At 61.4% G+C, this 24,611-nt stretch overlaps 7 protein-coding genes across 7 annotated transcripts; all 7 read right to left on the bottom strand.

Annotated features, from left to right (window-relative positions):
• Positions 1–1,658: 1,658 nt before the first annotated feature.
• LSCM1_03271 (uncharacterized protein) lies at positions 1,659–2,747 on the bottom strand (the record flags this gene model as incomplete). The annotated part of the gene is made up of 1 exon (XM_067320817.1): positions 1,659–2,747. One exon carries the CDS (start codon positions 2,745–2,747, stop codon positions 1,659–1,661), a length of 1,089 nt encoding a protein of 362 aa, XP_067177427.1.
• An 81-nt stretch (positions 2,748–2,828) lies between these two features.
• Positions 2,829–5,393, bottom strand: LSCM1_03270 (uncharacterized protein; the record flags this gene model as incomplete). Its single annotated transcript, XM_067320816.1, has 1 exon — positions 2,829–5,393. One exon carries the CDS (start codon positions 5,391–5,393, stop codon positions 2,829–2,831), a length of 2,565 nt encoding a protein of 854 aa, XP_067177426.1.
• A 123-nt stretch (positions 5,394–5,516) lies between these two features.
• On the bottom strand, positions 5,517–6,770 carry LSCM1_03269 (uncharacterized protein; the record flags this gene model as incomplete). Its single annotated transcript, XM_067320815.1, has 1 exon — positions 5,517–6,770. The coding sequence occupies one exon, from the start codon at positions 6,768–6,770 to the stop codon at positions 5,517–5,519; it is 1,254 nt and encodes a 417-aa protein (XP_067177425.1).
• Positions 6,771–8,523: 1,753 nt separating this feature from the next.
• Positions 8,524–9,966, bottom strand: LSCM1_03268 (uncharacterized protein; the record flags this gene model as incomplete). The annotated part of the gene is made up of 1 exon (XM_067320814.1): positions 8,524–9,966. The coding sequence occupies one exon, from the start codon at positions 9,964–9,966 to the stop codon at positions 8,524–8,526; it is 1,443 nt and encodes a 480-aa protein (XP_067177424.1).
• A 1,718-nt stretch (positions 9,967–11,684) lies between these two features.
• On the bottom strand, positions 11,685–12,419 carry LSCM1_03267 (uncharacterized protein; the record flags this gene model as incomplete). The annotated part of the gene is made up of 1 exon (XM_067320813.1): positions 11,685–12,419. The coding sequence occupies one exon, from the start codon at positions 12,417–12,419 to the stop codon at positions 11,685–11,687; it is 735 nt and encodes a 244-aa protein (XP_067177423.1).
• Positions 12,420–14,001: 1,582 nt separating this feature from the next.
• LSCM1_03266 (uncharacterized protein) lies at positions 14,002–14,802 on the bottom strand (the record flags this gene model as incomplete). Its single annotated transcript, XM_067320812.1, has 1 exon — positions 14,002–14,802. The coding sequence occupies one exon, from the start codon at positions 14,800–14,802 to the stop codon at positions 14,002–14,004; it is 801 nt and encodes a 266-aa protein (XP_067177422.1).
• A 6,266-nt stretch (positions 14,803–21,068) lies between these two features.
• Positions 21,069–23,876, bottom strand: LSCM1_03264 (uncharacterized protein; the record flags this gene model as incomplete). The annotated part of the gene is made up of 1 exon (XM_067320811.1): positions 21,069–23,876. The coding sequence occupies one exon, from the start codon at positions 23,874–23,876 to the stop codon at positions 21,069–21,071; it is 2,808 nt and encodes a 935-aa protein (XP_067177421.1).
• Between the last annotated feature and the right edge of the window lie 735 nt (positions 23,877–24,611).

Here is a 24,611-nt window from a genome sequence, read left to right as displayed (position 1 = left end):
CGCACTCTCTGCCACCACCATCCCTCCGGCCCACTCACACGGGCCGGTGCAACGCAGCGGTGGACACCACACTCGCTACACCGGCGCACGGCCCCCGCATCAAGAGCCATCCCCCGCCCGCCGCCCCACACACACACAGGCCCCGCAGGTCGCCCCACAGGCGCCGCCTCGCGCAGCCCCCCCTCCAGCGTCGCGCAGGCACCCCACACCAGCAGACCGTCAGGGTCGGGCAAGACACGCACGAGTCGCGCGGACGCATCTCGCCCATCACGCACGCGGCACAAGCGTCTTCACGGTCGCAGGCCGCTCCGACGCAGCGCCGCCCAGGCTCTGGCCGCCGACATGCGCAGGGAGATGCATCGTCCTGGCTGTGCCCAGCACACACGAGACAGCGGGAGCAACTGGAAGCCTGGGATGCCCACCGCGGAGCGGGTGTGCCCCTCCCCCCTTCCCCCTCCCCGCCTGTCACCGGTTAGGGGAGGGGAAGGGGGGACTCCTCTTAAGGGACTCAGAAAGAGGCGAGGCGAGTAGCTGACCGCCTTCACTCAGAAGGCGGTGTAAGAGAAGCTGTAAGCACGCGCCAAGGCAGAAGGCTCAGCGCCCCGCAAGAGACAGATCAGAGGTCCTCAACGATTCTTCTCCCGACGCACACACACGCGCACAAACTTTGTGCGTACTTTTTATCGCTGGAGAAACGAATAGTGACGCGAGTAGGCAGCGAGGGGGGATAGCAGCGGAGGGCAGTCGGTGTTGACGGCACACTATGAAGACGCGCCTGCCCGAGCCAGTGCGAAGCAACGGGAAAGAATGCATTCGAAGGGGGAAGACAAGGGGGAGAGAGGGGGGAGGGCAGCAACGGTCACTCCGCCATATGAGAAGGCACAGGGAAAAAGATTCTGAGTCACATATGCAGGCGTACGCCTGTAGAGGAGAGGGGGAGGGAGAAAAAAAAGAGGGGAATACGGCGGAGGAGGAGAGGAGAGTGGGGGGGCCTCTGCCCTCACCATGGGCGAAGGGGCACCCCCACACACTCTCCTCTCCTCCTCCGCCGTATTCCCGTGAAGAAAGGCAAACTGAGCGGAGCACACAGATGCCCGAAACAGAAAGCGGTGAGCGCGCACACACACAAGGGACAGGGCGCCACAGAGAGAGAGACGCGCAAAGCTGCCGGCACTGACGCAGTGCCGAGAGGGACGATGCTCCACCGGAGACACATATGGCAGACACAACACCCGAAAGCATGCGCGAGTGAGACCGATGGGATCCGGAAAAAGAAGAGCGGAGCGTATTTTGCTCAGCGGTGAGCGAGAGAGGCAAGAAGGATGGGCAGAGAGTTACACCGCAAAAAGAAAAGCAGCGAGCACGGGCGGCTGCACGGCTGAGGCACGCAGGCGCGCTCACAATAAGGCAATCGGCCCTTCGGTCGGAGTCAAGGAGGGACAATGGCGCAAGGAGAGATGGGCATACTGACGAGGAAGGTGAGGGGGCAGGCGCAGGAGCTGAGCAGCAGCAGCAGCAGGCAAATTAGCACCGGCAACGACTAAGTAAATTTCACGTGGTTAGTATAGCCCGGGTCGGAAAGGCGTGCCGGCCAACCTCTACTGCCTTCCTTCGCTGTCGCACACTACATGTCTCCCGCATCTGCCACGCCGCAAACCTCAGTGCGTCAGGATCGTGCTGCCGTGCGGCCCAACCACCCCATTCACGCTACACATGATCAGTACTGCAAGCCCGGACAGCGCAGCACACACAATGCACAACAGAGCGGAGATCGTCCAGTGCTGGTATGCCTTCATCGGCCCAAGTGTGGCGACCGCACCGGTGAAAAGTACACCGGCAAGCAGCACCAACAAGTGCAGTGTAATGCTGACCTGCCCCACGCGTCGCAACCGCAGAAGGCTTGATACGGCGAACATGATCGAGACAGCAATCACGCATAGGACGGACGTGCACACAGCAGACGCAGACCGTAGAAGTGCCCCCTGAACAGCACTCCGCCGCGTTACCTCACGCGCAAACAGGTGTGACGTCGTCGTCTGCAGGTAGTCGAAGTACCCGCTGCAGGAGTGAAGGACGTACTGCATGCCGATAGGCACGGTGCAGCTGATGCACACCTGCAGCACGGCGTCCACCTCCCAGTGGAAGACCGTGCAGACTGTCAGCGATCCAAAGCACACAATCGCAGCCACCATCGTCGCCGACACGGCTGTCGTCAGGCTAACGTAGTACACAAGGAGAAAGACGAACGTTACCGCGAGTCCGATGCCCACCGCGAACCACAGGCTCTGCAGAGCGCCGACCCTCGCCACTGCCGGCTCGAACAGGGTCGATGTGTAGTACACAGTGATGCCATGCGCTTGAGCGAGGGGCTGAATCGTGGTGGTAAGGAAGCGAGATATTCTGTTGTGCACCCCCACCACCTGCGAAGGTGGGCTGTGGCTGTTGGCAAGTGTGTTCTCTACGCGATAGAGCATCTGCTGCAGCATCAGCGGAGCCTTGTCGTAGTCAAGCAGGAACACCACCTCGCTCAACCGGCCGTTCTCCTTGGCGTAAGTATAGAAGTCTTCCAAAGACTCCAGCTCAGACCTTGAGTCGCCGAGGTAGTCCTCCAGCACCGTCTTCGCCTGCGAACCAGTGCTATCGGCTCGTCGAATATCGGCAGCTATGCTCGCCACCGCCCTGCACCATGCGGCGTTGTGGAGGATCTGAGGCACTTTTGTGAGATCAAGCAAGTAGTCCACATACATCGGTATCGCTGCCGTTGCGCCGCTGCACGTATTGTTGCCGCCGCACACGCCGCACGCATCAGTGCCCACGACGGTACTCGCCTATGCGTATGTCAATCCGTTGCACCCCAGCACTGTCCCGTCGTCCAGGCACGCCGCACCAGCTAGCGCGAGACAGATCCCACACGTCTGGCCGGACCAGACCAAGGGATGCCGGCACTTGCAGTCGAGCGACGTCAAGTCGCTCGTTTGCCGCGCCATGCCGCATTGAGGCTCGGCGTTGTCGCGAACATACCACCAGCAATCCGGCATGGCCAGGCATGACGCCTTGGAGTCTGCCTTGCACCTGCCAACGGGAACCACCTGCGTCGGTGTACAGGCGGGGCACATCGTCTCCGACAGTATGTCCGCCTCGGTGCACGCAATGGCGATGCACGTCCGCACATTCCAAAGCGCGTCGTTCGGCGTCGAGACGTCAGGGCACGTGCCGCGCCGTGTGCAGCTCGCCGCGCACGTTTCGCACCGCGGCCCCGTGAAGGCGCCCACACACTCACACCTTCCCGTTACCGCGTTGCACATTCCGCCGTTCGCGCAGTCGCACAGTTGGCAAGTCCCGCCGCGCCAGTGCCCCACGCAGCCGCACATTTCGGACCCGGTGGGCGAGTCCGCGGCGGACAACAGCACGCCACGTCCACTGCACGCGCTCGACACATTGCAGTACGTCCCCGTCCACCCATGAGAACACGTGCACGTCGCCGTCTGGAAGTCGAACTTTCCGTGCGCCCCGCAGTTCAACGACGGCTGCGAGCAGTCGTACCCACGCGTCCCCGCCGGGCACAGTTGGCAATGGCCGCTTTCGAAGTGGCAGTCGCACAGTTCAGAGTTCTTCGACTCGCTGCATTCCCTCGAACACGTCGGGTTCGATGCGATGGGCAGCAGCCACGACTCGCACTCGTTGCACGCGGCCCCCGTGAAGCCCTCACTGCAGTCGCACGTCCCACTATACTGGTTGCACTTGCCATTGCTTCCGCACGTGCTCGCGTTGCACGCCACGCTGCACAATCCGCCACCGGCTGCACTCTTCGCTAGAGCCCACTCGCAGTACTGACAGTCACGCGATGCAGAGCAGGAGCATTGCGCCGCACCCGACAGTCCAGCAGCACTGCACCCGCCGCAATCGTCCAGCGCTGCTGTGCCGTGCGGTGTCCCAGTGCAGTCCACACACGCGTTCGTCCCATTGCACACGCCGCAGCTATCCACGAATAGATTCATCTGTACACCGTACTGGGGTGAGCACGTTTCGATGCCTACCGTGTTTGCCTGGCGGTAGTCTTGCTGCGATCGGTAATATGGGCCACAGAATGTGCAGCTGCCCCGCTGGCCAAAGGCGTCGCCCATCGCTGCAAAGGTGTCGGCAATGCTTCGCTGATCCAACAGCAGCGTGTTTGGCAGTCCGCCTGCCTCAATGCGCGAGCCCAGCACGCACATGACTATGAACAGTACTAGTAGGAACGCGAGCAGCACGCCCCGAAGATAGTACACGACAGGCAGATAATAGCGCAGCAAGAGGCGCTCGAACAGTGAGTAGCCCTCGCGTTTCACTTTGCGCGCCATGAGCCGCTGCATCCGCTGCTCAGCCGTCTCGTCCGCGACGCGGCCAAACAGTCCGCAGCACCCCGCGCGGTGTGCCCACCGATAGCGCAGCTTCCCAAGACCCATTCCGGACGGCCCGTCAGCGATCTGCGGCGACGCGCCAGCGGCGGTTGAAGCCGCAGTGCCGTCTTTCTTCGTGTGACCAGTGGCCCTCGCGTACGGGGCCACCACCATCGTCGGGTCTTGTGCGCGCACCGCGTTACGTACCGCTAGCGGGACTAGCGCAGCACTGCGGTTGTTCGCAGTCGTCTCCACGCCCATCCGCATGCCAACCTCGCGCCAGCGATCGGCAAACGCATCCGCCGCCACAGCACCGGTGCACTCAGTCGTCAGCTTGGGCACGCGCGGCGGGATGGCCTTCCCGTGCCTGGTGTGCGAGTGTAGCCCCATGGCATCACGCATGCCACCCCAGCAGTCTTCTCTGCGCTCCACGTACACCGCAGGAATGTGGACCAGATTCGATGGGAACAGCATGCGTGGGTTGTAGTACAGCGCAATCCCACCGGCGCCAACGCCACCCTCCTCCGCAAGCGGGCTTACATCCCCGACTTGCAGGAAATCCTGTAGCGAGAACTCGGGCTGCCTCGCGTCGTCGCTCACGTTAGTGCCGCTCACTACCTGGTTCTTGGTCTTTAGCACCTTGTGCAGCGCCCCAACGACGTCGCGTCGCGCTGCAGAAACCTTGTCGAGCCCCTCACGCACCTGTTGTCGCACAAAGTCCAGCGGGCTGCCGTACCTGTGCTCGTCGATCCCGCGGCTCTCGCCAATGCGCTTTTGCATCAAGTCCTCGTCCATGCGGTATGTCCGCTCGCCCTCGGCGATGTTTTCATGAACGGCCTCCAGCACACGCACGAGGTGCCCAGACCGCCGGCACCTGAGCAGCGCCTCCTTCAGTACGTCATTCCGCCTCTGCAGGTTGCGGCGTTTGTTTGAGAAGTACATGTGATGCGCGACAATCAGAGCAGGCGTGGGCAGCGCAATGCAGTACATGTTCCACAATAGCGAAATCACCATGAAGACGCTGAAGTGCTCCACAGAGGCGAACAGCGACGTTGTGTTAACCGCGAAGATGACTATCGCGAGTACGTGCGCGATCCACACGCCAACGAAGATGCGTCGCATCGTGAAGCAGAGGCGCTACGCTACGCTCAGGTTGTTCCGCCGCCCCTTCGTCGCTATGACCCCGCTAAACACAAACATATCGTAGAAGCTGAGCGTCCCGTGCATGCCAAACGTCATCACCCAGACAATCGCTGCGTACGTCGTCAGTGGCAGCGTACGGTAGATCAGCGCGTACAGCCCAACGGCAGCCATGTACACCAACACCACCTCTGCGGCCGTGTACAGCCCAATAACGAGCGTCCCGCAGTGCCACCAGCTCAGCAAGAAGCAGATCGCCGCCGCAACGCCCACTTTGTACCCCTCTCGCTCCCCGGCGATCTCCATGAGGACGTTCTGCGACGACCCGCCGCCAAGGCGGAACTGCACGAACGGTAATGCAGCGGCCTGCCCGCTGTTGACGAACTTCATCGCATTCGGCAGAAAGCTCTTCATTCGCCTCCGATACGCGGCCTTCGACTCCGAGCGCGACGACGCAAAGGTGTACTGCGAGCGCAGGTGGAGCGCCTTCTGGTTCAGCGTCCAGAAGTTCTTGTCGAAGAACCAGGCGTAGCTCGGGTTGGAAAAGAGGCGCTGCATGTACTCGTCCTGCGCTACTGGCCCGCTGCCGTCCATGAGCCACTCCGTCCCGGTCCAGGAGGGATAGATGTACTGCGTCACACTGGACACAAGCGCGCACGTGGGGTAGATGTTGTTGAGCTCGCCATTGCGCAAGTTGTTCGTGAAGCACAGGCTCTCGTACCCGGCCAGCTGTGTGATGAGTCTCTCCGCTGCATGGTAGACGCGGAGAAGGTCTGGGTGCAGCATGCTGGCGTAAGCCTCACGCGTTTCGGGTGGCCACTGAACCTCATGCGCGTACGACACAAGGTTTTTCAGGTTGATAAGGGCGCGCAGCTCCACCGTATCCTGCACTAGAGTCCGCGGGTGGGATAGGTTGACGCTGTCTGACAGCCAATGGGCGCCGGACAAGGCGAACGTCCAGTTGTCCAGGGCACCGTTCACCTTCAGTGCATCTCGCCGCACGCCGATGTTCGAGTGGATTTGATAGTCGTCCAGCGAGTAGGACAGGTCCGACTGAATTCTTGTGCAACCAATCACAAAGAAGACCAGCGGCAGGGCAATCGTCAGCAGTACCTGCGCGGGGTAATTGGCAATGAAGCAGCCCACTGCGGGTGTTGGGTACCGCTTCCCTTCTACCCCGACATCCTCCGAAGTGCTGATCGGGGCCGTGCCCGACGTGTACGCCCTCTGCACGAAAGAGAAGACGCCCATCTCCGCGCGGGGGCAGCCAAACGGTACAATCAAAAAAAAAAGAACCAGCGCGGCAGTAAAAAGAAGAGACGGTCGTGGCGGGGGTGCAGCAGTGGACGAGGCACGGGGCGGTGGTGAGAGAGCGCCTACCGAATGCAGAAAAGGGAAAGCAGCACTCCGAGAGGGAGAGAGAGACATCAGTGGGTGGAAGAGGGTTGGTGAAAGCGCGCGCGCGTGCGTGCGTGCGAGGTGTCGGCGTGTATGCGCGTTTGAGTTGGCACTCGCGCAGCAATGCAAAAAGAAAAGGCGCCAAAAACTGCCCTGTCGGACTGCCCATGTCGCTCGGTGGCCCTCTCACCTTCAGTCCTTCGAATCGGTGTGTGGTCGAATGAGAGGGCTTCCGGTCATGTTGCTGGCCAGTAGATTTTTTTTGCTTGTCGCATTCAGTGTGCATATGTGTCATCAGCCGGGAAGTCTTCGCCTCCTTCTCTCCTGTCGCTGTCAGCGTGCTGCCTCTGTGCGGCGCCCTCTCTCTCCCACACACACACACACAGCCTCCGCAGTCATGCGTAGCCGCTTTCCTTTTTTGGGGGGCCAAAGCGGCCACACAAATAGATGGAGGAACGGAAAGAGGGGGGGCAAGGGCAGCGACAGGTGCCCCCGGCGAAGCCGAAACTCATACGATGTCCCCACCGGCGTGGCCGCCGCCATGCAGAGAAACTCGCGCCGAGGACACGCGCGCAGCGTGACAGAGACCGGCGCAGGCGTGCGCGCATGTCTTCACTCCCCCAGCGCCGATGCCCATGAGTGAATCCAACGAAAAGGGCGCCGAAAGACGAAAGGGCGGCACTCTGTATGTCAGTGCACATCGGACTTCGAAGGAGGACAACACTTCGCCTCCTCGGGACAGCTGAGTCGTTCCCTCGCTCGCTCGCAGTCGCCCTATACTACCCTCCACGCTGCGATTCGCATGCACTTGAGCCAGCCGGCAGAGGCACACGGGACTGTACGCCACGGACACTTCTGTGGCGAGAGGGAGGGGGGAGGGGTGGTAACGCACAGCTGCCAGGCACGTGACGATCACGTGACTGGCCAGGCGCCCTGCCCCCCCTCGCCCCGGGCAGTGTTGGCAAACAGAAAGAGCCGAAGAAAAAGCATTGGCGCTTTCGTACGCGGTGGAGGGGAGGTGAAACGGAGAGGCAAACGCGGCGGGGGGAAGGTGCGTGGTGGGAGGAACGTGGCGGCTTCCATTTGCGCACGCACGCCTACACCCCCACATCCCCTGCGACGTCCCCCGGCGAAGGCCCGCATACGAGCCCAGTCGCAACAGGGCCACCTCGAAAAAAAGGGGGTACCCTGGAGAAGCGACGGGGGAGGTCGTAGCAAGGCAGTTTGGAGGGAAAGAGGGGGGGTGCAAAACCCTTGGCCAAGACGTCATGCACTGGCGAGCGTGCCCCCCCTCCGCTCAATTCACCTGCACTATGGTCGCGGTCCATCGCGGTGCGATCCAGCCGCCGTAGCTAAGTCCTACGCCACTGCTCGGTTCACCTGCGATTCCCATCTGCCCCTTTCGCCCGACCCTTGTGCCACGGACAGAAGAGATGCGGCGCCGCACAGACCTTTGATTGCGTCGCACACGCATTCAACACCTATCCCTCATGCCTCTACCTGCAGCCGAGCCCTCCTACGCCGGCCTCTGAAGACATCCTCCTCACCTCTCACAGCTTCACATTCAGAGAGAGAGAGAGACCGGCCACAACTCTCGAGAGGTGCGTCACTGAATGGGATAGGCGCTGTCTAGGCCGGGGTACGGGTATTGCCGCGCAAACGCCTTCACCTCCACCGCCAACTCCTGCACCGCCTTCGAGTTCTCGGCGGCCTTCACGAAATCAGAGAGCTTCATGGAGCCGGCGCACTTCTGCACCTCCTTGGAGAGCTGCACCGACTGAATCAGGAACTGGGCGACCTGCCTGAAGTCCTCCTCCAGAAAACCGCGCGTGGTGAGAGCTGGTGTGCCAAGACGTATGCCGTGCGGTGCCTGCGCGCTCTTATCGCCAGTGACGGTGTTCTTGTTCACTGTGATGTGGACCATGTCGAGCAGCTTCTCCAGCTTGGAGCCTGTAAGGTTGTGCGGACGAAGGTTCCAGAGGAGAAGGTGGTTGTCGGTGCCGCCGCTAACGAGTACTTCGCCACCCTCCATGAGGGCAGCGGCCAAGGCCTTGGCATTCGCCTTCACCTGCTTGACGTAGCCGCGCCACTCCGGAGACAACACCTCCTTCAGCTGTGTGGCCAAGGCGGCAATCTGGTGGATGTGCGGGCCACCTTGTAGTCCAGGGAAGACGGAGTTGTTGATGGCCTCCTCCAGGTTCACGGTGGTCTTACCCTGCTTTACCTCCTTCCGGAAGAAGATCATGCCAGATCGAGGCCCGCGCAACGTCTTGTGGGTAGTCGAGGTGACGACATCAGCGTACTCGAACGGGTCGTTGTGCTCTTGAGCGGCAACCAGGCCGGAGTAGTGGGCCATGTCCACCATGAAGTAGGCACCGATGCTGTCGCAGATTTCGCGATAGCGTTTGTAGTCCCAGTCGCGCGGGTAGGCAGAGCCGCCGGCTATGATGAGTCGTGGCTTATACACAGTCGCCAGGTACGCTAGCTGATCGTAGTCGACGAAGCCCTCCGGCGTGATAGAGTACGGAAGGCTCTCGAAGAAGATGGAGGACGCTGAGATGCGCTTCGTCGCGGTGTAGAAGCCGTGCGTAAGGTGGCCGCCCGCCGGCAGGTCCAGGCCCATCAGGCGGTCATGTGGGCGCAGCAGGGCAGTGTAGAGGGCCAGGTTAGCCGGCGAGCCGCTGTACGGCTGTACGTTGACACCCCACACGGCCGCATCCAAGCGGTAGGCTGCGAGTAGGCGCCGTATACACAACCTCTCGACTTCGTCTACGACATCGGTGCCGCCGTAGTAGCGGTGTCCAGGCAGACCCTCTGCGTACTTATTTGTGAGGATGGACCCAAGGCACTCGAGCACCGCACGGGAGGTGAAGTTCTCCGACGCGATCAGCTCCAGTCCTTCCAGCTGCCGGGTCATCTCCTTTTGAATAAGCTGGTGCACCTCTGGGTCGTGGTCCTTGAGCGACACGTTGCCAGGCAGAGATGGAAGTCGACGATGGCGCGTGGAGGCCGGAGACCCCCGAAGGAGCAGCGAAGCACCACGAATCATGTTGGGAACACCTGCCCAGTCCTTTCCAGGGGGGTAGTGGGGGTGAAGCTCGCAGGATGCACGAGAGCAAGCAGGGGCACACACACAGACCGATAGCTAAAAGCCGATAGAAGCCAGTGGGGTGGCGCGTAGTGCTGGGCAGAGGAGGCGAGAAGAGGGAAGCAAAGGGTGCGTCGAGGGCTTTCGACCGCCACGCGCCAGCAGTCGCAACGAAAGCGAAAGAGAGAGGTGAAGGAGGGGTGGGGGGTGATCGGCGACAAGCAGCCGCACAACACAGAGAGAGGGAAAGAGGCAAATTCGAAGAGAAGCGCAACAGCGATGACTCGCAGCTCCACGTGGTGTGGAGGAGCTTCGCACGACCAAATGTGGCGAAGGTGAGAGGCAAGACAACAAGCGCGGTGGTGGTGGTCGTGGGGAGGGGAAGAAAGCAACGAACAGAGCAGCACGCTGGTAAAGACAGAGATGCAGCGACAAATAGAGACACAGTCAGAGAGAGAGGCGTATGCAAGGAAGCGGTAAACGAATGTACCAAGCGTGGCCCCCCCCTCTCACATGCAGCTACCGGTACGGGACACCGAAGCACGCGGGAAGTAGGGGGGAAGAGCGAGCGAAGGGGGGAGGGGGGCGACTGGCGAAGCAAACAACAACGCTGAGGCGGAGGCAATGAAGACGCTTATAACTGTGGGTGGGAGGGTGGGGGGTATGTAGTATACCATTCAATGACGCATTGGCGCCTCTGAATTCGACCCTTGCGGCGAATGGATGGCGTTTTTCTTTTTTTCCAGTTTGAGGGGCTTGTGTGCTGCGTGTTCGCATACATGTATGAGCGTATATAGAGTGCAGCAGTGCAATGACACACTTGTCAAGAGGGAATCCGAAAGGCGCAAGATTGTGTGGGACAGGGCGGCGAAGGTGAGGAGAGCATAGAAACCTTGACCTGTGCCCGGCATGGTGGAGCTGGTGGTGGTGATGGACGCATCCAACGACCTTCACGGCGCTTGCTAGGAGCGGAGGCAGAGGATGGCAGAGAAGTTTGGCACCAGTGAGTGTGCGAGGGCGTGCTTGGGGTCGCAGTCTGGAACCGTTCGTGCGGTACTGATCAGAGAGCAGACAGCCACAAGACGAAAAGAGTCATTTATGCATCTTACGCAAGCAACTGTACGCCGAGTCTCCTGCCTGCCCCCGCCCCCCCTCACAGTCCGCATCCCCCTACGTTGTACACAGTTGGGGGGTGAGGAGGGAGGGGGGGAAGGGCATTGTTTACACCGTGTGAGCTTCGAATCACAGCGTCTAGCAAACGACCAACGACATCGGTGGCCACCCGCTGCGACAGCAGCGATCGCAACCGCGGCCACCACAGATACGGAGGGAAAGGGGGAGAAGGCAGAGAGGAGACGGCGGATGCGGTGCGTCGCCATGTGATACGGAGAGCTGCAGCCCTCGCGCTGCATATCCCCGCCGACCGGTTTGCCTTGCAGCAGTGCATGAGCTACGATGAGGCAGCAACTACCTCACCCTCTTCCTCCCGCATCACCGCAAACAACTGGCGCAGTGGCCCTCTCCACATCTACAGCTGTGCTCTTCACTGCAGATAAACACAAGATGAGAGGGAGAAAAGAGTGGGGTGAGCGCCAGTGGCAACGAGCTGCGCAGGGAGGGGAGGGGAAGGAGAGCTGGCGGAGAAGCTCATCAGAGGCGCACGGCACAAGCCCCTGGCGCTACTCTTTTAGAAACGCCTTGATGTTGATTGTCTTGATGGGCAGGTCTTTTGCGGAATGTAGTGTTCCTTGATTGTGCATCGACTTGATGCGGTTCACGAGAACCTTCCTGTTCGACCAGAAGGTGTCCTGCACCTTCTTGAACTGCAGATAGCGTGTCTCCTCCTCTGCCTCCTTCATCCTCCTCGACATACCCACGAGGGAGCGATTGACGTTGATCCAGCGGCTGCGGTAGTCACGGATGGCCTTCGTCTCCTCAAAATCGGTGTACATGTGCGGCTCGTCGTAGTTCGTGCGGGGCCGCTGCCGCTCGCCAAACTGCCATTGGATCCCCGCAAGCTGGCACTGATAGCGGACCGAGTGCAGGGTCCAGTAGTTTGTGTACCAGCGTCCAACAATCCCCTCAGACTGCGCCCGGATGCGCTGCGGTGGGCGCGGCACGTCGCACGTCTCGAACCCCTCCGGCACCATCTCCAGCGCTTCCTTCAGCGCCGCAGCGGAGTAGCGCTGGCGCATGACGGGGCGGCTTCCCTTGGCGAAGGCGCCCCACCTGGACTTCTGCAGCCACGATTTCTCGTTGTAGGTTGAGCGGTAGGGAGGTTTGCCGCGGCCGTTCCACCACATCGCGTTTTGAATGTTCAGCATCTCCGGCACGTACTTGACCGGCGTCGTCTCTGGCGCGATGCCGACGCCTGGCGTGGCCGCGAGCCGCACGCTGCTGCCGCGGAGAGCCATGATGCAGAGCGGGTGTGCCTGTCAAGGGAAGAAGAGCTAAAGAGGCAGAGAAGCAGCGCCCAAGAAGTGTCTGAGCGCCTTCCCCTCACAGACCCGAGCAGATCCGCACGGGAAAGAAAGAGGTGGGGGAGGGGGAGAGTGGCAGAGGGTCACCCATCGACGCTGTGTCGCTCTTCTTTCTCGTAAGCGCCCAAGTCGCTCCGCTGCGACTCCGCCGTGCGGCTGCAGGCGCGTGAAGGATCGTTGGGCAATGGGAGGTGGGGAAAAGGTGCCGAATCGGCTGTCCTCTACTCCAATCTGCTGCTCCCTCACAATGGTGTCCTCCCGTTCTGCTCTTTGTCCTTTCGGTGAGCAGCGAAGAGAAATCGGCGCTCACAGTGCGAGACACACCGGTGCCCGGACGGTGCACCCAGAGATGGTGAAGAGGGGAGGGGGGGCAAAAGAGGAGACGGAGATGCACATGTGTCGGTGGTGACGGGGAAAGAAAAGAAGGGAAAGCGCTGCGGAGGCGAGATCTGCGCGAGGAGCCACCGGCAGGGAAAGGGGCACGTGCCCCGGGGGGGCTGTAGCCCGTCGCCGCGGCGGAGCAGATGTGTCGAAAGCAAATCTTGTGGACGTGCGGTGCCCACGGAGAAGCACCGAGTCGAGGCGCCCGAGCAGCGGGGATATATGAGAGCAGTCAGAGGCGGAAAGTCTGCATGCTGGGGGGACTGTGGAGGTGCGAAACAAAAAGGGCTTAGCATAGGGGAAGGGGCGGGATGCACAGCTCATGCGAAGACGCACAAGTCCACGCCGCCGCCCCCATCCCCACCCACGCACACGCATGTGCTCCCCCCTCTTACATACCCCTCCCCCCTTCGCATCGAATCCCCTTTACGCGCCGGCACACGCATTCATGCACGATGCACACAACCGCCGCCGCGATCGCCCACTACCGCAGTGGGCGTTGGCCGTCCGCTGCTCCTCCCCATGGCGATATGCGGGGATGGGCGCGAATGCGTCTTCACCCCCTCGCCCCTCCTTCTGCATATGATGACGATACCCTGTCTAAATGGATACACGTGCGCCTATCAGCCGATCGGCAAGCAGAGTCATGTACGCACCATCGCCAAGGGCGGTGTGCGTGTGCGAGCGAGTTGAGCACCACTCACCCACGCACACGCGCACAAAAGATGCATGAAAATCTGAAGAGGACGCGGGGGGCGGGGGGGAAGTCGAGTCATGAGCAAGCAGAGAACAAACACGACGGATAGAAGCACACCTTCGCCCACCCCCCTCCGTCTCTCTAATCTCTGATAGCGTGCCAAATGCAGCGCGCACACACAAGCGTGCACTCATATATCTGCATCAGCCCGCAAAAGAGAAAGGGCGAGTCTCAGACGAAGAGGGGCACAGGAGAAGCAGTATAGTACGAGGTGCGATGCGCCGCAACACACAGTGGTGAAGCACATGGCAGCGAAAGAGCGCACGCCGTTCCTCGCCGTGCCACCTCTTCGTGACCGCCAATACCGAAACACAAACACACCATGTCCGACATCTTTCCCATTGTCAGCCTCTTCATGATAAAGGTGGCCTTGGCACCCTATGCCTTCGGCTTCCTAACCACCACGGTGGGAGTGAACCACGGCCTTGCCGGCACACCCTTCTTCGACCCTGCGGCTGCCCCAGACGATTTTGGAGCAGTCACCTGCTTCTTGCCATCATCACTCCTACTACTGTTACCGAAGTGAGCGGGATGCTGCACGTGCGCGTTATAGTTGTCGTACGCGATCAGCTCGTCGCCCTTCCACTTAAACTCAGCATCGCCACGCATGTGGTTCGTCTTTGGGAATGGCGACCATGAGAACTTGTCCGCGTATAAACGGTGCTTGTGGTACTTGCAGTCCATCAAGGAGGGCTTTCGAATCTCGTCCAGCAGCACATACCGTACCCCCCACTCCTCTAGCATCCCGATCGTCTCTTCCTTGGACATGTCCTTGAACTGCTGCTTGAAGGTGGGGTCGTTCATCAGGTTTGTCGTGCAGAGAGAGTTGTCCCACGTCATGCGGGTGTAGTTGCCGATGGAGTCGTACTGCGCGCCGGCCATCTTCACGGTGCGAACGTCCACCTTTCGGTTGTTGCGCGCGGGGTGCCGAAACTGAACGCGGTGGTGGTGTGTCTGGATGATGTAGCGGGTGCCACGGCGCACACCGCCCTGAGCACTGAACAGGTGCACACGGTCGTTGAAGCACTGGAAGCTGCTGCCGAGGTAGCGCACTTTCTTCTTGCGCTCCTTGACGATCATCATAGTCAGCTCCATGCGTTCAGGCGTCATCTTGTTCAGCACGCGCGGCGCAGACGCGTTCTGGAAGACCACCAAGGTCAGGGAAGTGAGGCGGAGCATTTTGAGCGAAGCGCCGTTGTCAGCGTACGCATATGCGTCACGGTGCGCGAGCCCTGCCTTAGACTCTCTGCAGCGGAGTCCCACTGCGAAGTATGTGCGGCGCGCAGAAGCAACGTAAAACGTGGAAGAGGGAGAGACGCGTGGGAAAGAGAGGAGGAAAGGACACTCGGCCAAACGGCTCACCAGCAGTCGATAGACGGGCAACTTCTCACTGCAAGCTACTAAAGCTAAGGATGAATAGATGAAGCGGCAGACTGTGTGAGGTATATGTGTGGGTGTGGGTGTGTAGGGGGGGGAGCGGAGGAATGTGCGGATAGAGGCACAACTGCTGTTCTCGGGTGCCCTCGCCCCACACTGTGAAAATGTATTGAAAGACGCTTATTTTGGCTGTTGCTTCCACGGCTTCCCTTGGCGATGTCGCGTAGTCGCTGCGCGCGCGCGCACATGCATTCGGCGCGCATTGCACACAAAGGAAGCCGAAGCGGGAGAAGAGGTGGGGGAGGGAGAGAGGACAAAGACAACGAGCAGCTTCATTATACGTGCGCAGCACAGCTGTGGAGCACCACTGCTCGCGCGCGCGAGAGAGAGACGGGGTGGGGGAGGGCACGCGCCGTTGGCTGCGCGCACGTGCCCTCACCTCTTCCGTTTACCCGCCGCAGGGCTGAGAAACGTCGTGTTCGAGTCGCTGTTTCATGGTCGGCTACCGCCGCCATCATCACTACATGGCCACCGTCCCCTCCCCCTACTCCGATTGCGCCTGCGAGCGACACGTTGGAAACGTATGAAGGCAAGCTATGAAGGCGTCCATGGCCCCGACCGTCAATGGTGCGCGGGCACACACACGCACAAGCATACACACAGATAGGCAGGCACAGACCACGAACGTGAAGTGTTCGTCCTTTGTATGTCCCCCCTGTGAAAAGGGGGGGCATCAGCGTCGGTAATTGCTGTTGGTAAAGCGGAAAAAGAGCTTATAGCGACCGTACTGATCGAAGCTGATGCGCACCCCGCCGCGTCGCGTGTCCCACTGCTTCTTGCGGATGCGGTATGCTACATCGGCGTACGGCGGGCCAACGCTGAAGACGAGGAGGCAGTACTGGTCATTGGGTCCCTCGGGTGTGTCCTCGATGCGGAAGATCTGGCGCATGTCGCGTTTCGTGTTTGCGAGAGCTGGGTAGAAGAGAGTGAACTCGTACCACATCTCTGTCCGTGGCGGTGGGTTGGTGCGACTGTCGTAGTGGGTGCGGTTGTACTGCGTCCATGTGAAGCCCGTCTTGACCTTGCAGAAGCGATGCGGCTTCATCAGCTGCGCCGCATCGCCGCTGTGGTGTGAGCGGGAGCGCGAGTAACTCGACGACAACCCCGACGCGAAGCCTTGGCGGCTGGGGTGGGAGAGATAGTAGTCCATTACCTCACCCTTGTATAGCTCTTCGTCCTCGTCGATCGTGTCATGCTGCTGATGCAAGAGCTTCTCATAGTATGCATCGTCCGGCACGTAGGCAGCCGGCAGCCCAGCCTCTGGCTGCCCGGGAATACCAAAGGCCGCGGACACCAAGTCTGCCTTGTGCTGCCGCTGCTGATCTTGCTGGATCAGCTGCTCTTGAAGGTTGCGCTGTTGCACCGTGAGTGCGGGCGGCGTGACGGCGGAAACACGGTCAAAGCGGTGAAGGCGATCGCGCGCCACCATCACGCCGAGCCGCGCATAGACCATCTTGTAGAAGTTCGAGTTGAGCCCTCGGAGGCGCTGCATGGCTTCGGCACTGATCCGCGGAGCGGATGAAGACGGGGACGGCATTGAAGCTGGAGCAGAAGCGTCGCCGGAAGGCAGCGAAGGCGGCGTTGTGGAGACTTCGGGGCAGCGAGAAAGCGCCAGCACGTCAGCAAGCAGAGTGGAGGCCTTGTACAGCTGCTGCGGCTGGCGCGGACCTGTCAGCGCCTCCGCCTGGCCCGCTTCCTCGTCCGCACCGCTGACACTGACCACCTGTGCCGCCACATCCTCGTCACTGTCCCACATCGGCTCCTCCTTGACGCTGTCTTTCCTATCCGGCTTCGCAACCGCTGCGCTGGCCGGCGAGGAGAGGGTCGCGCCCTCCCCAGAAGTGGCCGTGCCGCCGCTGCTTTTGTCCCCCTGCAACGCCGAGTGGCCACCACGGGCCACAATCTCAGTCGGCGCCTCGTCATCGCCGCCACCGCCGCGGGTCACAGCGTAGAGGAGAAGCAGCAGCTCCCGCTCATACCGCGGCGGCATTGCGAAGACGTGCAAGCGAGCGCTGTGCAGCGACAAGGAGTTCAGAAAGGCATGTACCCGAACCCAGAACTCGCAGGCCTGATGCAGCGTGGTGGCCAGAGCGAAATCCTCACCGTCCGGCTGCGGGCTGGACGGTCTGCCGTCATCCTCATCGTCCTTGACCTCCTCGTTACGGAAGCGGGAGGAGCCACCGTCGCGGTCACGCGAGCGCCAGTGGTCGTCGTATCCGCTGCCGTAATCGCTCGCGTCGTCACAGTCGTCATCACCGCGAGTGGTCGTCGCGTCCGCGATCCAGGCACCGAGCGCACCGCGAGCCTCGACGAACTCAGACACTTCCTTCACCGTCACCTGTATGTCCTCGGCGGTGTGCTCTGCGACCAGACTCTCGCACAGCGCCGGAAGAGAGCTGCGGTCTCGGCTGAAGAGCTGCGGCACCAGCACCCGCTCAATGCTCGACGTTACGACCTCCTGCGCAAGCCGCACGAACTGATTCGGTGCGGCCACCCTGCTGCAGTCTAAGTAGTGCATGCAAAACCGAACGACAAGAACGTCCATCGGCTTCACACTCCGCGCCACCGCGGCCGCGGCGGAGGAGGAGAGAGCGGTCAGTTGGCTTTCCCAGCCGCGCTGCTGGCGCTGCAAGCGCACCCGTTCCATCGCCCGCGAGGCGGTCTGTCGCAGGAGTCCGCCCAACGCCTCGCATGCCTCCTCCTCATCCGTACGCCGCCGTTTTCCAGTTGGTCTGTCCCAATCCATTGTGGCCCGCCGCCTTGATTTGTGACGCCACCGTTTTCTTCTCGCTTCACTCGCGTGCACTGTCAGTATTCCGCCTGCCGTATATATATATATATGTGTGTGTATTTTTTTTTATTCATCCCCACGCAGCTGTGTGAATGACGGTGAAGTGGGGGAGAGGGAAGGGAGAGATGGGGAGAGGGAAGTGAACAGGTGAGACAAGAAGTAGCCGCAGCCGCAGGTAAGCAAGCCGGCTGGGACAAGGACGAGGTGCGGAATGCGACGCATGTGTGGCGTCCCCTTGTCGATGAGGTAGAAAGATGAGTCGTTCGAAAACGACAACACCGACTCGCTGTGCATTCGTTTTTTTTCACCCCTTTCGTGCCTTCGGCGATCCCCTCACGCCCAGTCTGCTGCTCCTCCTCCACAGCCGACAGTCATCGCCGACCCTCCGGCACGCGGGAGACCTTCGGGGATGGAGGAGGAGCGGGCGCCTCTCTTCCCCTCTCTACATCTCGACGGAGTCGCCACATGGGCATGGCAGTGGGCTAACGCATCCACTCACTCATCCCCCGCTCGTCCACTCCTTCGTCCCGCCTCCGCGCGGCTTCGCGGTTCAGCAGCGGTTGAAACGATACCTCAAATCGGTCGAAAGCGAAGCTCACTGCGATGGTGTAGTGCGGAGAGTGCAAAGGTGAAGTGAGAAAAGCTTTGGGGGGAGGAGGGGAGGGCAGATGTGCGAGAGAGGCGACGAAAAGCAGCACCAGGCGAGACGGCGAAATATAAAAGAGAGCTGGAGGCGGTAAAGACATGGGGTACAGACACACACTGGGAAGGCATTCGATGGCCTCCCACCGCTGCACCGCCGCAGCACCACAGAGGTGGTGAGGAAAGAGAAAGCATAGCACCATCGAGAAAGCCCTGAGAGCAGCGCTACGGAATGTCAGAACGTCTATGTGTGTATGTGTGTGCCTACGTGCGCACGGGTGGAGCTTATTGGTGAGCGGGCCGCTGGTGGCACTGATGGCACACAAGCACACCGTGCGGTGAGCCTGTGCGAAGGAATAGGCGGACCTGTGGAGAGGAGGCATCAGACCCTAGAACGGTGGTTGAAGTGAAAACAAGTCGATGCGAGTCGGAGGAGGTGGAGGGGGGAGGCGGCTGAAGTCGCGAGCGGGGCGATTGGAAAGAAGAGAAAGTTGGAAGTGAGGTAGCGAGCACTCCGTAAACGGCACCTGCACAGCAACCAAACGCCGGCCCCCTCACACCCCTGCTCCGCTCGCGCTTCCCCCCCGCTTGGGCATCGATGTGGACCCTCTCACCCATACGCGTGAGCGCGCTCGGCACCCAAGGGGCCTTTGCCCCATCACTACGTGTTGCCGCTCTGCCCGGGGAAAGTGCCCCCCCTCACTGTGTCTTCTCCCGCAGAGGCGCACGCAACGTGCGCAGAGCAGAAAGGAAAAGGCGATGGACGCCGATCGAAAAGCAGCCAAGAGCTTGCCGGAGGTCCTCTACCCATCGCATGCCAGCTTATGCAGCTCACACCGCTCGAACGAATCGGCCGCATATACGTGTCGCCATCGCCACGTCGGCGTTTGAGCCCAGCGTGGCAACTTGCAATGCGGCGGTGCCTGTCCACGGCGACAGGCACAAGCAAGCAGAAGCAGTCACCGCTTTCGTCCGCGGACTCTAGCGCAGGCAGCACAGACCAAGCCACGGCGCACGCGCCGTAGATTAAGTTCTGCAGCAGCCTCACCACGCGCACGCGACACCATGCCGCTAGCCCAGTGCCGGGGGGCTGCCGCGTGTCATCGCCTCGCTCAGCCTCACCGCCTCAAGACCCGTCATCCTGTTCTAGAAACTTGGCACGCTCCTGCGCAGAGAAGTTCGGGCTCATCTCCAGTGGCCGAAGGCGCTTCAGCGCAGCCCTGCTGCCCACGCGATTGCCGGCGAGAGCAGCGCTGCCCGACAAGTCTAGCGGCACGACATGCACCGCAGAGCCCTCAGCGCCATGCAACCCAGGCTGCCCCCTCACGAGCCAGTGGCCACTCAAGCCCACGTAGGCATCGCCGTACGCGTCTAACGTCACATTACCTCAATGTGCACTAGCTGGGCCCAGCTCACGGCAGTAGCAACCGGCCCTTGTCATAGCTCGCGACTCCTCGCTGGGAGCAGAGGGTCGCTTGCTCAACAGTCTCCATGCCCTGTGCCTGCGCGTTGCCAACATGCCGCCGCATAGCCTAGAGCATACACACACACACAGACACACTCTCAGGCACCGCGGAATAGGCAGCATCTTGCCCAGCACACAGCTCCGTGCATATGGCAGCACTAGAAACGGTGATGACGACAATGCGAGCTCATGCAGCTGCGAGGCGCGGTCGCGTAGCCTTGTAAAGAGGCACCCTTGCGTACGACTTGGGCGAGCTGGAAACAAAGAGATGGCAACAAGGCCGCGGCCTCAGCGAGGCTCAGGCGCTCAAAGAGGCCGAGGGGGCGGCCCAGGATGCAGATTGGGAGACAGCAAGGTGCTGCATAGAGATATCGCGCGCGTCAGCGCCGCAAGTTTATCGGCCGGAGCATCCGTTTAGTTTAGGAACGCTCAAGCGCGTCCTCACAGAGTGTGAGTTGAGCGTCGAGATAAGGCGATGAAGGCCAGAGGCGGCCAAGCTTATCCCTTTACCCGCAGCACCGCGTTTACTTCACCCCTCCCCGATTCGGGGGATGGCCAGCGAGGGTGTGTACGTGTTCAGCGCCCTTCACGCACCCCTTTCCCTGAAAGAGGTTTGTGTAAAGGCGAGCTTGTGATCAGTGTGTTCCTCTTTTAGTGGGGTGTTGGTGTGTGTGTGTGTGTGGAGGGGGGGAAGGGGGGCATGTGATTGAGTGGGTGGGAGGCGGGAGGCGGGAGGGACATCGAAGCAAGCAGCTGGGGTGGTGATACGAATACCGGCAATAGGGGGATGAGGTGTGGTCAGAGCAATGGTGCTGCACTGCCGGCAATTCCGTTTAGTAGTCGACGGAAGGACAAGAGCGACGGGAAGCGGGAGAAAGGCCGCTGCGGATGCGCCGAATCGCCTGCTGCGAGTGGCGTCTCCGAGTGGAGGTAGGGAAGCACCAGCTATAAGTGTTGAGGAGGGGGGGAGCTGAGAGCGCTGCGCCGCCGATCTTATAGCGACCTAAACGAGAGCCACGGCACGAAGGGGCGTTGTTGAGATTATTGCGATAGTAGATGTCAGAGCGACCCCGACGCTGATGGCAGCGACGTGCCGTCGCCTAGGGTAGGCTATGTTTCCCAGGGAAGCTTGACCTCGTCCGCAGATTCGTCGGCTTCCCGCAAACCTGAGCCTACTGCACCACTGGTAGAGCAAGGCGGCAGCGCTACAGCGCCATCATAGTCGTTGCGCTTGGCTTGCTCTTGCGAGGGCGACTCGGACCTGATCGAGGAAGCAGTAACGACATCATCTTCGAACTCGGCCTGAGATACCAGCAGATGCCGCGCATCGAGTTCCTTTACACCTTCGCTGTCACGCGGTGCCGTGGAGAGACCAGCACCGTCGCCCCTCTCGCCATGTGGCCTCTTCTCGTAGAGTCTCGAGGAGATGCCCGCATCCGCAGTTGCGTGGTAGGCTCCCGCCACGAATGCGCCATCGCTGGATGGCAACTCAGCTGGTGCGTCGGCGCCCCTGCTTCCCTCGTGATCATATGGCCGCTCCATGGGAGCCGACTGCGCCGATATCGGTGCTCCGGTCAAGTCGGTCATAAAGGCCGCCGCCGGGGACTGGACTCCCTCCAACGGCGGCGCCATCGCTGGCATCGCCCTCGTGGACAAGAGGTCGTGAGGCTCATGTCGTGGCGGTGGCTGCCAGGCAGTTCGAATGCCCAGCGGTGGTGCTAAGGTCTCACTCGGCACCTGGACGTCTCTCAGCTTCGCCCCTGAAGGGCCGGGGGCGACGGTGGGCTCGTAGGCCAAAGGCAGGACCTCACCCCGTCGCACAGAGTCTTCAAAGGAGGCACTGCCGGAAGGGGCCGCGCCGGGTGTGCTAGAGATGGCTCCAAGGCACTCCGTGGAAGTGCTTCTAGGACGGCAGCGAGCCTCCTCTTTCCGGCCATGCGTGCTGTTTGAGCAGCGCACCAGGGCTGACTCCAACTGCTCCGCCTGCCCCTCATCCTTGTTTCGGTTTGCTCTCGATAGAAGCGAAGGCTGCTGCTCTTTCTGCTGACGCTCCCAGTACGCTCGCCTCGCTGCGGCGGCTCCAGGAGAGAGAGTGGCGCCTGTGGGGAGGGGCCAGTCGCCGCTGGAGTCGGGTGCCGCCTCGCCGCCAATGGCGGTGGCAGCCAGCGCGCTTGGCGAAGACGGGAGGGTGCTGCGCTCCGCCGTCGATGCAGGTCTATGCAGGCCCGCCTCCCTCACTCCTTTGCCGAGCCCTGCGACTGTTATATTCTGTGCATCAAGTGGCGCCGTAGCGCGCTCAGAGGAATTGTGGACGTGGGCAGCAGTTACCGCCTCAGCAGCGGGACCGGAGCTCAGTAGCAAAGCCCCAGCCAACCCATGGCGATGAGGGGGCTTGATCGTCTGCATGAAGTCGAGCGGCGGCCGCGGGCTACACTTGGTCTGCATTGAAGACGACGGGTGGCAAGGGGCAGAGCCGTTGCCGCTCTTACCAACTCCCTGCTGGGTGCTGCGAATGCGCGGCCTGGCAACACGACTCGCCAGGACACGACTGCGGAGGTGGCGCGGTGCGCGGGCGTTGCCGGCGCCGGTGCCGGAACGCGGCACATTCTCTGCATCACGCAGCTGTTGTGCGCTGTCCTGCAGTAGCTGCTGGCGCGCCAGCTGCGGGCGCCGTGCTGCTGTTGGGGGAGGACGGGCAGGCGGGTGGGCCGCGATGGAGTAGTTGATATGCGACTCCTCACAAGCTAGTCCGTCAGCCCGGCTGCCGGCACGCCGCTGCCGATGCCTGGCTGCTGCAGTGAACGGCGAAAGCGCCTGTGCAGCCAGGTCGGCGCGTTGCATGTCATGCAGGTGGGCTCGAAGCGCCTCAAAGAGAGCGGAGCGGCCGTCGCCTTGCCGCCTTCCCGATGGCAGCTTGCCAGAAGAAGACGTCTGCGATGATGTTGATGGGGACCGGGGCATCGCACGCGGGGTAAGATCAGCCCCAGGCAGCGCGTGCACACCACCGTAGTGCTGAAGCAAACGATGTGCCTCGTACTGGCGGATTGTGGCGAGAAGGACGCGGTGCGCCTGAGCTGCGGGGAGCTGCGCCAACAGCCGTACGAGTCCTTCGCACTGCTGATGCTGAGAAGGAGTGAGCTGCTCGGGCCAGCGGCCCTCATCCTCTGATGGCGTCACAGGAACCAGCGAAGTCGATGTGTCGTGAATCACACTCTCGTGATCGGTAGGCGACGGCAACTCTGAGGAGTGATGATGCAAGCGTGAGTGGATGTCGCCGCAACGACCGCGTGCAGTGAGGCGACACGAAGAGTGAGAAGGTAGGGGTGAATATAGGGCTGCTGTGGCCCCGCCGATCGGTGTTGCAGGTGCGGAAAGGCCGCCGCTGCTCGCCTTGAATGGCTGCCGACGCACTGGAGTAGCAAGCGGCTCAGAGTCTTGGGAAGAAGATGCAGCACCGTGCTGCGCTCGCCTCCGCTGCCGCTGCGAGTAGTACTGATACACAACTGCGTCCGCGGCGCTGCTGCCGTTCGCTGCGGGAGATGGTCGGGTAGATGCTCCTGCCGTGGCTGCCCGCCGCGGAGGTGGAGGCGGCCGCTGGGTACTAGGACTCTGCGCCACGTCGTGGTGGCGCGAGCTGACGTGTCGGCATCCGTCGCTTGCGTTGGCATGCAGCCGCCCGTTTGAAAACTCATAGTGACGGCCGACGGACGCCACAGCGCCGGACGCAGGAAGGCCGTAGGAGTCGCGAAACAGACTCGCCGGCGTAGGGAAATACGCCGCACGGGGCGACGGGCACAGCGACACGCGGAGGTGACCTGACGAACGAGGCGCATTTGAAAGCGCATATGTGCCGCTGCTGCTCACCTCACCCGGCGCCGACGAATGAGGCCGCCGCTCGAACAAAGCGGAGCGGTGCATTCGCTCCAGACAAGGCAGCGTTGACGAAGCTGAGAAACCAAAGCGGATGCCGCGTGGCCCTGCCTTCTCCGTGTGCGTCGGTGGGTGTGTCAGAGGGGGAAAGGGGGGTCCGTCAATGACGAACACCACCCCCAACGACTGCTGCTGGTGGTGGTGGTGCTGCTGCTGCCAAATTTCTCTCTTTCTCTCCTAACAGCCGCCTCGCGCTCAGTCGAGGGCAAGATGATGGTGCTGAATGCCTTTCGCACTATAGACGGTGGCGTCGACTGCGTGTTGTATACGTACCCGTGTTGAGCGCTTCTCCTTCTGTCATGCACTGTACATGCGGTCTCCGCGATTCAGGTAAATAGGGAAGAGGAGGACGAGAAAGGGAGTGTGTGTGTGTATGCGCGCGCGCACTGCGAGACGGACGAGATGAAAGATGCTGTCCTACAGAGGGAGCGAAGAGGTGCAGCGGACAATGACGGCAAACTGGGGAAACAACAACAGAACCGGTCGAGTCGAGCTCGGAACATCACACACACACACAGAGAGAGACAGACAGACACAGAGGGGCCGGTAAAGAGCACGGGCAACAAGAACAACAAGCAAAGGCAAGAGAGCGCACTGTAGCCGGGGCTACCGCGACAGGAGGCGAGAAGGGTCGAGGAGGCTGAATGTGTCAGATACTGTGTGCGCGTGTGTATATGCGTCGAAAGTGGGGGTAGGGGTGGGGATGGTAAAAAGGGGGCGGAG

Source organism: Leishmania martiniquensis, chromosome 28, assembly GCF_017916325.1.
Source record: "Leishmania martiniquensis isolate LSCM1 chromosome 28, whole genome shotgun sequence".
Taxonomy (NCBI): Eukaryota; Euglenozoa; class Kinetoplastea; order Trypanosomatida; family Trypanosomatidae; genus Leishmania; species Leishmania martiniquensis.
This window is presented reverse-complemented; position numbering and strand designations above follow the sequence as displayed.